The 13,046-nt window shown below is 40.6% G+C and overlaps 1 protein-coding gene across 4 annotated transcripts; it reads right to left on the bottom strand.

Moving 5' to 3' along the window:
• Positions 1-931: 931 nt before the first annotated feature.
• l(3)L1231 (lethal (3) L1231) lies at positions 932-12,734 on the bottom strand. Of its 4 annotated transcripts, none has more exons than XM_032439358.2 (6): positions 12,492-12,734; positions 6,203-6,635; positions 4,182-6,085; positions 3,003-4,117; positions 2,821-2,922; positions 932-2,725 (listed from the first exon to the last, which is right to left on the bottom strand). In XM_032439358.2, exons 2-6 carry the CDS (start codon positions 6,500-6,502, stop codon positions 2,403-2,405), a joined length of 3,744 nt encoding a protein of 1,247 aa, XP_032295249.1. In that variant the 5' UTR covers positions 6,503-6,635; positions 12,492-12,734; the 3' UTR covers positions 932-2,402. The 4 variants fall into 4 exon arrangements, with proteins under 4 accessions (XP_032295249.1, XP_070063356.1, XP_070063355.1 ...); XM_070207255.1 differs by lacking the exon at positions 12,492-12,734 and adding an exon at positions 12,038-12,117; XM_070207254.1 differs by lacking the exon at positions 12,492-12,734 and adding an exon at positions 11,996-12,087.
• Between the last annotated feature and the right edge of the window lie 312 nt (positions 12,735-13,046).

Genomic DNA, 13,046 nt, shown 5'->3' with positions numbered 1-13,046 from the left:
TTGTCTTGCCAGCTCGTTCTGACAGCATCCACAGCCTGCTCGGATTGTGGGCCACCATGCGAGTCCCTTTCTGAAAACTAAATCAAAAGTTGATCAGTCGGAAAAAAAAATAATCTCGTGTTAGTTTTGGTTTTCTGTTTTTTTTTTGTTTTTGTTTTTTTTTTTTTTTTTTTTTGTACAAAAAAATATTGTTATATTTTCCGGGTAAAAGATTCAGTTGCAGTTGCCATAAAATCAATATTTTTTTCTATTTTTATTCTCTTATATATGTAAAATAATAATATATATATATATATCTATATATATATATTATATTTTTGTTTTTCGTTTATAATAATTACAGAAATTAGATCACAAAAATGCATGTAAACTACAAAAAAAATGAATTGTACCTCATACCGAAACAAAATTCAATAGCTTTTGAATCAATCTATTGGAGGCGTTTTTTAATGGAGGGGCTGCTTCGATTTTCTCTGGCTTGCTTAAAAATACAAATCCTGCACAATGCAATGCATTGTGTGTAATTTAAAATACATTATTTTTCAGCTTTGCAAAGAATTTTGTTCGCGTCACTTGCACAGCTAAAACAATAAAATTATACATATGCATATATATATATTTGTGTAAACTAGTTGCCAACTAAGGAGAATTAAATTAAATTAACGCCATAGATCCACTATTTCAAAATTAAAACAGAAATACGTACAGTATAGGAGTTAGCAAGAAATAGATAGATAGATAGATAGATAGAGACAGAGAGAGAGAGAGAGAGGGGGGAGAATATACATGTGTTTAATATTATTTAAATATATTACAGTTTTATCTAATTTGTTTAAAGTACGAGTAGTTCCCTTCTTGTACACGTCCACAATGAAGATCCTTAATGTGCGCTGCCTGAGCATGATGTAAATTGAATGCTTGACAGTTGATGTAATTTGATGTATACGTATTGTTGTTGTTTTCTTTTATTATTAAACGGTTTCTCTCATTTAATACTTGCAAAGATGACAAATGAAATATTACAATGGATGTCGATGCGTGCGTGTGCGTGTGCGTGCGTGTCTGTCTGTCTGTGTGTGCGCTCGAGTGTGTGTGTGTGTGTGTGAGGTGGGCGTGTGTGTTTTGGGCGTTAAATGATTTATATTTAAAGCGTAACAGTTTTCTTGTATGTATTTGTGGGTACATGTGTATGTGTTATACTTAGGCTAAATAATTTTATATTTCAGTATATAAAGTGTATATAATTCTATTAAATATGCAATTATTAATTTACATATGCACTACAAAGACCAAATCAAAAAGTAATAAACCAAATTCAAATGTTTGAAACTTGAATTTCTTCCAGTCGCAAATCAACTACAAACAAAATCTCTTTTAATACAACTTAAAAAAAAAAACCAAGTTGCATTTCAATTTTGTTAGTTGTTTGTTGGTTTCATTTAAATTAAAGCTTACATAGATGTGTTCTAATATATATATATATTTATATATATATATATTGTAATACGATTCGCGGTTTCAAACTATTTAGTCCCTTGTACGTTCAATGTGTGTGTGTGTATGTATGGGTTTGATCCATAAACTAAATAAAACCTAAATTCTTGTTGCTTCTGCTGTTGTTGTTACTATTGTTACATTTCTGATTTTAAGTGGTTTGATGTAAATGCGCTTATAAAAAGGTTTCAACAAATTCTATGCTTACTTAGAACTTAACTCTGCTATGCGATATTTAGCATTTCTTTCACGCTTTCAAATTCAAATTTGTTACTAACATTTCCTAAGTTTGTATAATTTATATTTCCCTTTTGCTGTGTGTTGTGTTTGTGTGTGTGTTAGTGTGTGTGTGTGTATACCTGCATTCTACATTTCATTCACAATTTGTTATTTCTTACAATTTTTGTTGTTGTTGCACTAACTGATAATATTAAGTTAATTATTTTTACGCTAAGGTTACACGCGAATTTACAGTATATTTTTTTTGTTTATATTTTTGTTTTTTTAAATTTTTTTAGTTTTATTTTTGGAATTTGTTTTTTATGTATTTTTTTATGTTTTTTTTGTTATTTTTTTTTAGAATTTTTTGCAATAACACATAGTATTTATATGATGCTTCAGTTATTATGTATGCATCGCATGCTATACATACACATAGGTAGTATATAGAAGTGTATTCTAAAGAAGAAATCGGAGCCAGTGAATCTGTCAAGCTTCTCTGATGGCCAAACAAGGAAATTTTGGCAAATATAGAAAACATAAAAGTTGTTCAACATACGTTGAGAAATTAAGTTAGATTTTTGTTTTCTAAGTGTGTGTTTTTTTTGTTCAAAATTTTCATTTGTTTTCGAAAGAACTTTTGAAAGCGACTCACTAGAAGCTTGTACGAGTGAGGCTAAGGCCGATATTTATGTCTGCACCAGGCCGCGTATATCCGCGACGGAGGCCGCCGACGTGCAGCTGTTGGAGCTGGAGCCGGCAGCACCGTTGCTGCTACTGTTTCCGCCGCCGCTGCTATCGACAAAGAGCGTGGAGGCATCGATGCCGGATGTGTTAGGCGAGTTCATCACGGACGAGACAGCATTCACAAGCAGATCATCGCCCACGTCGAGGAAATCATTAAGGAATGCGCTGTCGTGCGCCGTGTTGCCAATTGTCTGCTGCAGACACTTGAGGTTCTTATCGGCAATCTCGAGCGCACGATCCATGGCCTCGCACTCGGCTTGTTGCACTGCAGCACAGCACAGGCGGCGCATGGCAGAGAGGTGCACACAATAATTAGTACAATGAAAAGCACAATTAACTTTGTAATTATGAAATACACACCGGATTGAAATAACTCGTTGAACGCGTCGTCCGGCAGCGTATCAAATACATTTACCAAATCGTGCTCCTCCAGCAAATGGGCGCCATTTAATGCTATATCATCTGCAAAGTAAATGTAAATGTAAATGGGATATATACTTAGTAATTGGAAATTGAACTAAATCCTCTAGCTGTCCACTTACCAGCATCATTTGCGCCTATCAGCTCCGACTCACTGAGGCCACCCAGGCCCGTATCCTCGGAGCTGGCATAGGCCGAGCTGTTTTCGCAGATGCCAAACATGTGCTGGCCCAGCATACTCTCCGTGCTGGCCAGCGATGTGTTGGCATGATGCGAACCGACCTGTTGGCCCTGGCCACTCATGGCATTGCCGAAAGCTGCATTGAATGAGGGAAAACCACAGCTTATGCTGCTGCTGCCACTGTTGCTGTTGTTGTTGCTGTAGTAGTTCATGTTGCTATTGTTGTTGTTATTAAAGTGCAAGTCGTTGTTGTTATGATGCAACTCGCTGCTGGCCGCCGCCAGCTGTGCCACTATTTGGCTAATCTCATCTACCTTGAAATTGGCATTGGCCAGTAAATTAGCATCTACCTGCTGCGTCTGCTGCTCCAATTCGATCTTCGGCAGCAGTTGCTGCTGCTGCTGCTGCTGCTGCAGTTGATAATCGCTAAGCGGCGCTAGCGCTGGAGGTATAGACTGCTGCTGCGACATAGTTAACACAGGCGCTGTTGGTGTATAGGGCTGCAGTGCCGAGTGCGACTTGGCAGACGACTGCGAGTTGCTGGCAATGGACTCCAGCGAGGTGGTGCTGCTTTTACGTTGCAACACCGCCGACACCGGTGGCATTACGGGCAACGTGCTGTTAGCGGATGCATCTAGCTTTTTGGCACGCTTCTGCGGACGACCAACTGGATTGGCATTTGGATTCGTTTTACGCTTGCGTTTAATAGCCACTGGCGCATTTGCAGCCACTACTGTGGCCGGCACAGGACCTGGCACGGCGGGAGTAGGTGCCAGCTTGGGCCCCTGTTGTAAAACTTTTGCCCGTTGCTGCGGCTGCTGCTGTTTGGACTGCACCCCAACGGCATGACGCAGATGACTGTGAACCGGACACAGGGCCAGCGTGTGCAGCACATCGAAGACGGGCGCCTGACAGGCGACACCATCCACACGCCAGGCGACACACGGCTGGAAAAGCTGCTGCGTCGTGTTGTTGATAATGTGGCGCTCACAGTGTGCGGCCATGCTAAGCGTGGGCTGTTTACAAGCAGCCACCAAACAGCGATTGCCAACACCACTGCAAAGATGAAAAAGGTTTCAATTGGCATACAGTAAGATTCTAGGCATTTGTATGTACTTACATGCCCTGTTGCTGACTCGCGTGATCCCCGTATTTGAGCAATAGGCTCTGAACACTCTGCAAGCGCTGACGTGCCGCACGCATTGGTAGCTGCTGCAGCGTACGGGTCGAAAGTAACTGCAGCGCCTGGCGGCGTAGCACACCTTTACGTAGAGCAATGCGCTCCTCGCGATTACTCAGCACGGACTGGGGCTCCTGGCCAAGATGTTTGCCGGCGTGCAACCAACGTGTTTGCAGGCAGTATGGAACATCCAGCTCCCAAGGCTCGTTCTCGCTAAGCAGGACTGTGTTAGGCTTGGCCGCTGGCGTCACTTTGCGTCGCCGTGCCACTGAGCCAACTGACGCTGCTTCCAACGTGGGAGCTGCGTCCTGTACTGGCTGCGCAGTTGCTGCCAGCGGCGTCTCTTGTGCAGCATTTTTGTTTGTTTTATTGCCCTTTCTGCAACCTGTGCTAGCCACCGGCGCTTTACGTTTTAAGGCGCCAGCATTACTAACAACAGAATTGGCAACTTTGGAAGACATTTGTTCATATTGAATGCTGGCAATGGATGCCGCTGCGGCTGTAGCTGCTGTTGCTACTCCTGCTGACGCTGAAGTAGTCAGAAGGGCGGGTGCGGTAACTGATGCTGCTGTCACTGGCGACTGTGTACACACATTTCCCAGCAGCGGCTTTGAAGGCGACGCCAGTGTGGGTGGCGTTGGCGGCGTTAATGGTGCCACAGCGCCTAGCTTCGTCATTGCGGCCTGCTGTTCAATTGCAACCGCTGGACGTGGCGGTGTTTGTGCTGCAACGCCAGCTAAAAGCTCTGGTGGCTTCCGAAAGATGACATTGACGGGAATCTCATTGAGATCGTTGTTGTCATCGGTCGCATCGGCGGAATGTTTTTTCGTTGTTGCACCAACAGCTGCAGGTGTGGCTGCTGTTGAAGTATTGAAAACCGTTAGCGGTGGAGGATGCGTTAAATTGTAGGCGGCAAACGGAGTTGTCGTCTTGGGTAGCGACTCCATAATGTTGTTGTTGTGGTTGTTGGAGTTCTGGCAGGCCAGTGGCAGGGATTTCTTCTTCTTCAGACATTCCACCTTCTGCAAGTGCTGCGCCAACGTCGTATGATGAAACTTCGATGGTGGCAGTGAAGCGCCCTTTGGCGGCGACATCGCAGCCGACGCTGGTGATAGAGGCACCACAATGGGCGACACCATGGCGGTCACAGCTGCCGTAGGCGGCGAATTGGCCGTTGGCGAGGGTAACGAGGCGGGCGATGTGGGCGGGCTGACCAACGCTGTGGCAACGACAATGTTAGACTGTTGTTGCTGCTGTTGTTGCTGCTGCTGCTGCTGCTGCTTCTGCGTGCTGTCCAATATGAGCGGCGTTTGCCACAAGGAGGGCGTGTGCGTATATAGCGGCGGCGGCGGTGGTGGATGTGGTGCTGGTTGCTTGATGGTCAATTTTGATTGCTGTTGCTTCAGTTGTTGCAGTTGCTGCTGTTGTTGTTGCTGCTGTTGCTGTTGCAATTGCTGCTGAGGACGTACCACGCAAACGTTGGTGGCGCGTTTCGGCGAAGCTTGTGACTGCAACTGAAGCGGCGACTGCAATTGCAGCTGCGACTGTGACTGTGACGTTGGCTGCCTTTGAGATTGTGTGACATTATTAAAATTCGTTGCTGTATTTGCTGCTGCTGCGGCTGCACCCAAAGACGCCTGCGCCTTTGTTGTTGCTGCTGCTGCTCTCGCTGTTGATACAGTGACTGCTGCTGCTGCTGCTGCTGCTGTTGCAGTGCCATTAAACTGCGCAATGGGCGCTGTAGTTGCAGCAACAATGCTCGCTTTTTTGTTTGCAACTCTCTGCTTGCTGCTGTTGCTGCAATTTCTGCTGTGCTGCGCTACGCTTAGGCGGGCTCGCGATTTCTACAACAATATAAATGTATATGTATTGTAGATATATATATGTATGTGTGTGTATGGGTGAGAGCATTGTTTTAGTTTAATTTAGTTTCGCCTTGACACGACTTCGCTTGGCTTTACCTGTGCATTAAATAAAATTGGCGGTGTCGCTGCAATAGTCTCTGTGAACACATAGGGATCCTCAGGCGTGTTCGTTTTGGCGGCAGCAACACCAATATTGTTCTCCACAACCACGGCCAGTGGCGTTGTTTTCGCTGCTGTTTTAGCTGCTGCTGCTGCTGCTGCTGCTACTGCTACTTGTGCTGTTATTGTTGTTGGTGTTGCAGTTACAATGCGTTTTGTTGTTGGTGTGCTTTTCGTTGTTACTACTGTTGTTGTCGCTGTTGCTGTAATGAATCTTGACGCTTGCTGACATGACATGTCCAATTTGCAGCCGTTGCCGTTGCTTTAGCTATTGTTGTTATTGCTGTTGCAGTTCCTTCTTCTTCTTCTTCGTGTTGCTACTGTGCTGTTTGTGTGTTGAGTGTGTGTATGTGTGTGGCTTCTATTTGATCTGCAATAAATAACAATGCGTTAGTTTGGTCTGGTCTGAAGCCAGCAAACTCGCTGCTGATTAGGCAAAGAGCAGACTTATCGAGGGGCGTTGTCACGTGTGCTCTGGCCAAATGCACTGCTTGAGCTCAAAAGTGCACACACAAAAACACACTCACACATAAACAATTCTTCCACAAAAAGTTCCTCTCTCTCTCTCTCTCTCTCTTTCTCACTAACACATACACAGGCACAGATGTGAAACACACTGCAATAACAATAAATACAGTGAGTCAATCGAGATTGTGGCTGTTATCAAGTAATACCCGACTACTGAGAATACCCTGTACACACAAATATGCACATATGTTACAAACATATGGTTAAGAAGACACCTAGTGTGTTATAATATATACCCCCTTTATTATATATCCAGTAAAAAGTTGTTTAAACACATGCAGGATTTAATACTTAAGAGAATATGTAGGTAAATATATTATAGAGATTCATAAAACAATTATATAAATTATACTCAGGCCAATATACCCAAACCAATGATGTGTAACAGGGTATGAAAACAAACTGTATATTGTACATATACATATTCCCGCAAATAAAGAAATGTGCTTGCGATTCGCGGTAAGACAATTCAAGCGAATCGCTTGATTTCTTTGCCTTTTTCTTTTCCTAGCTGCCTCCCCAGTTCGTAAAGACAAAGCAAACGCAAAGTGCTGATAGCAAAGCACAAAGCAAAATACGCAATTAAAGAAAAAAAATAATGAACTCTCGCACACATACTCACACTATGAAAAAAAAAAAAAAACTGTTTTCGCGCATACGAATTCACAAATAAAAACAAAAACAACAAGAAAGCGCGTACGCAAAATTTGCATGCCAAACGAAAATTGAAAACGAGAACAAAAACAATTTTGCTTATAGACATATGATATGCACATACACATACATATGTACACATACACTAACATTTGTTTAATCAAGTGAAATGAAAGCAAGCAACAATTATTGAGTGCGCAGCGCCAATGAAAACCAAAACAAATCAAGTTTATAATAACCTCAAGTAGAGCTTTATCATCTGGAAGACGATTTAAACTGCATTTTATACACTGAATAAAAATGTAGTCTGAAGATAAATTTCATTATGCACATTGCAATTGTACAATTGTAAGAGCAGATCTACTTTGAAAAGTAAGTCTTTTCGTAAATCGAATAAACGAATGAATAAAATAGCGAATAGAAAATACTCAACTGGAGTAATTTAAGTACTGTATGTATTTCATTTTAAAACACAACCAAATTTAAAATTTTTGAAATAAGATAGTTTGTTTTGACAAAGAATTGTTGATCTCTTTGCAAGTACCTTGAAATTTTAATCAAAACAAAAAATGTTAGACAAAACTCTTTGATATGCACACTATGAGTCATATCCCGTTTTAGTGGTATCTGTTGGGTAAACAAGGTCTTGACTAATCGTGTTTTTGATTTTGCTTTGATATTAGAAATTAGCGCATCGCATCATGTCTGTTAATATTGATAGTAAACTGGTCGAACGAAAATCAAACCGTTATTCGAGATGGCTCTAATTCCGAAGAAGTTCGAACTTAACGTAGCTCTATATTTTCCAATTAACGAATACTTCCAATTGCTAGATAATTCTACTTTGCGGTCGTTTTCGAGCGTATGGGTATGCGATTCTAACATACCTATATTTAATATATTCTAAATATCTTGTTGAATAAATGCATTCATATGCATATTTCTAAATTGTATGTAAATTTATGTACATGAGTAATTGTAGATACTTATTAACCTGTAGCTGACCATATGGCAAATTGAAAGCAATTTAATGAACCGTAATAACTTACTGGTTTGGCTAGTCGCGAATGCAACTACTGTATTCATTTACATAAATGTTAATATTGTAATAATTGTAATTGCCACAATGCGTATTGAGTTGAATTTCATTCGTATTTCAATAAGTGAATAAATGTCACTGGTATTTTGCATATGACAGTCGCACTCGTATTGAGTTGCATTGTTTATATTTTGTTTACATTTCCGAGAAAGAAGGAAATGACGAGACGAGCATTAAACAGCAGATAGGCGCTACTCACACTTGCGTATGCAAGACCTCATATGAGGAGAGTATGAGTGTGTGTGTGTGTGTACGTGATAGTTTTGTTTATACTGTGAATTGTTGACGAGACACAGACGAAGTGGAAGACTGAGAGCAACAAAAATATGAAGTCGGCATTGAAAAAATGTAAGGTTAAAACTTGGCGAATATGCTCAAAACAGAAATCAAACAAAAATACACTCAAAGGCAAACGCACGCACACACATACATACACGCATACATATGTATGTATGTGTATGTAGCTGGGCAAAGGTTTTTGATCCTAAGCCGCAAGAGAAACCTGCGGCAATTACAAAAACAACAAACAAAAACACAAAACAACAAATGTATTTAGCGTACACATAAAAAGAGAAAAAGAACCAAAGAAACATTCCAATAATTGCAAATAATGACTATACTGAAGTTCGTTATTGTTGTTGTTGTTGTTGTTGCTGTTGTTGTTGTTGCTGTTGTTGTTGTTGCTGTTGTATTGTGTTGTGGTTTCCGCCGCTTTACGCTCTGCCCCAGGTCCATCTTCTTCATTTACGAGGTTTGTCAGCGGCTTTGGCCTTTTTTGGAGTTAAATGTTAACTGGTTTTGGCTCGTTTTCTTTAGCGTTTAGAAGCGCTCGAATAATGATAAAGTGACAAAAGAAGTGGCCAAACATTCAGCTCGTAAAGCCTAGACAAAGGAATCTCAGCCAACTAGTACAAGACTTGGTAATGCTATGATGAAACCATAAAAAAACTCTGGACGGATTCCGTTTTGGAGTCTTTTCTCGTATAGAGCAAAACCTGTCCATATAATCGGCATTACCAGGTAAACACTTTGAAAAGGTATATACATATATTAATCTATGTATATTGTTTCCCTAGTAATCCTCATGTTCATCTCAATAATTAAGTAATATAAGCTTCTGTTAATCAATAACCACTTAATTCCTATCCAAATAGCTGTTCGTTGGGCATTTCGAATATGGTTTAGGTTCTTTCAAGAAATTTCTTCGCTACTTGAAACTGAATATCTATATCTTGTGCTCGCTTCGTGCTCTTCAAATTTGTGACCTTTTTCAGAACTCCTCTGATAGATTTAAGGGGCAGTAAAATGAAAAGCCTCATAGAAAATGTTAGACAACGCGTGGTGCAATGCCTGTTGAAATATGAAGATTGTTAAGGCTGAAGAAACGACTCAAAGGTCTGCTGGTCTGCTAGAGGCAGGCAGGCAGGCAGACAGGCAGACCGACAGACAGTTCGGCAGGCAGGCAGGCAGAAAGCCGGTTGAGAGGTTAATTGCGAGAGCAAAGCGTTCGCATCGTTACGCTTAACGCGCCGCAACAACAGTGAATGGAGCTCACTACTAAATAGTTGCCAGCACAGAGTATTATAACTAGCTTGTATCAAATTGAAATGCTTTATGTACATGCAACATGTGTACATACATATATACATACACACATACAAGTATGTATGCCTATCCATACAGAAGCGTTTGGCAACGCTCGAGGAGTCAACAAAGAACTGTCGCTCTTTTGTGTCAGCTTTGGAAAATGTTGTATAGACCGCTGAACAGTGTAGGGAGGAGTACGTCTGGTTGGTGGGTCCCTAATTTTATAATTATGTTAACTAACTTCTTTAGCTATTTGATTGAACATTTATGGTACAGTTCATACATTCTACTTTATTTTTATCAGTTCCATTTAAATGTTTAAAATGTGATTTCTCAACAATTCAATTGAACTACACTTTATTTTTGTAGATTTGTGTTGTGTTAAACAATTACTAACTTTTGAATGTCCTAATAAATTACCATACATACGTAATTATGTTCATAGGATCAGTTGTTAATTGCCATCAGACATTCAAATGAACTTGTTCTAAACGAATCGACTCAACTCTTAAGCAGAGCTCGAATGGAAGCAGCGGCCAATGTTTTTTTTTTTTTCGTAGTTATTGACGCACAGAAAATACAATGAAATGCACACAATACACACGCACACATGTTGCAAGTGCAGGAAAACCGAACCCGTTTATTTCCTTCATAACCGGAAACTGAAGGCTAAATGTGTAAAAGAAAAAGCACAAAATAAACGTGTGCACACGTATATACGTATGTATGCATGTCTGCATGTACTTCTGTACATGCATGTATGTATGTATGTATGTGTGTATGGATGGATGAGGCTGATGACGACCGCAACGAGGCTGTGCCAAACGGCAGATGCAAGAAAAGCAAAGAGCGCCAACAGGCACAGCCGCCAGTCTGCCAGGGTGGGCTGTGCCCGTTACTTCCCACTTCAGTTTTCTACACTATGCTTTATCATTTTTCACTGTTTTTTTTTTGTTTTTTTCATGTTATTTTATGGCCACGCTAGTGAGCGTCAGCTGCAAAACACTCTCACACATATTAAATGTAACTGCAATGGTATGTGTATGTAAACACGTACACAGCTGTATTTTGTGGCACCTACGAGTACCGTTAACGATTACGCTGTCTTTGTCTTGCTCTCGCAACTTTTAGTTCATGGCCCAAACGCCAGATTTTGGCAACACACATAAACTCTCAGACGCGATTGTAATGATGACGATTGTTGCGAAACGTAATTATCACCGCCTGGCACATCACTGCACACTCACGCACGAACATAAAAGCATTTGCAACTGTATTTGTGGGCGATAATAAACAAATCAACAAAACAAAACAAATTATACATTTTCGTGTAAATGAACTTTGGAGCATTTAAAAGAAAAGCGCTTTTCGGGATGCGCTTATACATATATTTCTGAAACACAGCACTTGTATAAAGTGGCAGACAGCCCTTTGTATTTGTATACATTCACATGTAAGTATAGCGCACTTGAAATTCGGCATTGCCGGCATTTTTATACGTTTTCCTTTTTATTCAGCCGCGGCGACGTCGCCCTTTTTCATGCCTTCCTTTTCTTTTACTTCATTTCACTTGCACACACAGCCAAACAGAGAGCGACACACCCATACCAGCGCAGTCAACACGCCACCACCACTGCACTTATTACCTTGTATGTAATTGCACTTGCTTCTTGTTTCATTTAAAATATCACAATTACCAAAATATTCTTGGTATCATCGAGAATTTATAAAAAAAACTCGTATTTTCTTTCTTCATTATATGCGCCGTTCAAAGTTTGTTTTTGGCGTTGATTTGCTGCAAAACAAGAATGCGTCACAAGCAGTGCAAACAGACACGCACACACACACACATATACACATACAGAAGCACACAGCCGCAACAGCAAACGAGAGAAAAAATTTACCCAACCGTCTGATGACGAGTCAAACGTCAAACTGGCGCCGCAACGACGCGCGCAATATACTTGGTTTTGTTTTTAGGTACCCTCCCAAGTGCAGGGTTGTCGTATTTATTACGAATTGCTTTTAAATGAAATTTTTAACGTGAAATTTTAACAACATATGCAGCGGCATTAGAAATAGTAGCTGTACCATATTTTATTACGTATTCCTAATATGTACATCTATTTGATGATGATATTCAAATAATACCAAATTTTAGCTCACATCTCGGCAACTCTACTCGTTTGCTTTTCCCGCGCTCTTTACTTCTGTTTGCTTGCGCGCATACATATACTCACAACTCACAGCTATTCAGCGCTCTCACAAATACATGCACTTTGCTCGTACAAATACGAATACTTTCGCACGCACACACACACGGATAACATACATTGCCAATTACGCCAGCAAACAGACCTGGGAATTATTTGCAGAAAATTTTTCTTTGCACCGTAATCGCACTTTCAAATGATGTTTTCGACTTGAAATCTTGTAGTTGCCAACTGAGAACGATCGCCTAGCTGTAGGAGAATATTTATTGTTACACTTTATTGTGTTTTGGTTCCCTGGGCATCGATATAAATGCGTTTTTTTAATAATTTTAATTTTTTCACGCGCCTACGAACTTTTTGAGCGTGTGTGCGCATACGTGTAAGAAATGTTAACACACACACACAATGACAGGAATTTAACATTTTGCTGAACTGCTATTAACAGCGAGCACTTACTCATTCCTGGAAAACTTTCCGTTAATCGTTTTTGACTTTTTAGGAGTTTAAGAATGATATTTTTTAGAGCGTTGCAAAAAGTGTAAGAAGTTAGTTTTTTTTCTTTTAACTAATTGCTCTTCAAGGCAATTTGTTCTAAATAACAACTGCGATAAAAGCGCGAGTTTGAATTTAACAGCTGCCGCAGCAATGCCAGAAGTAGACTGGTTTCTCACAAGTATTTCATTGGCAAGTCACAGTTACT

Source organism: Drosophila virilis, chromosome 2 (genome assembly GCF_030788295.1).
Source record: "Drosophila virilis strain 15010-1051.87 chromosome 2, Dvir_AGI_RSII-ME, whole genome shotgun sequence".
Lineage (NCBI taxonomy): Eukaryota > Metazoa > Arthropoda > Insecta > Diptera > Drosophilidae > Drosophila > Drosophila virilis.
This window is presented reverse-complemented; position numbering and strand designations above follow the sequence as displayed.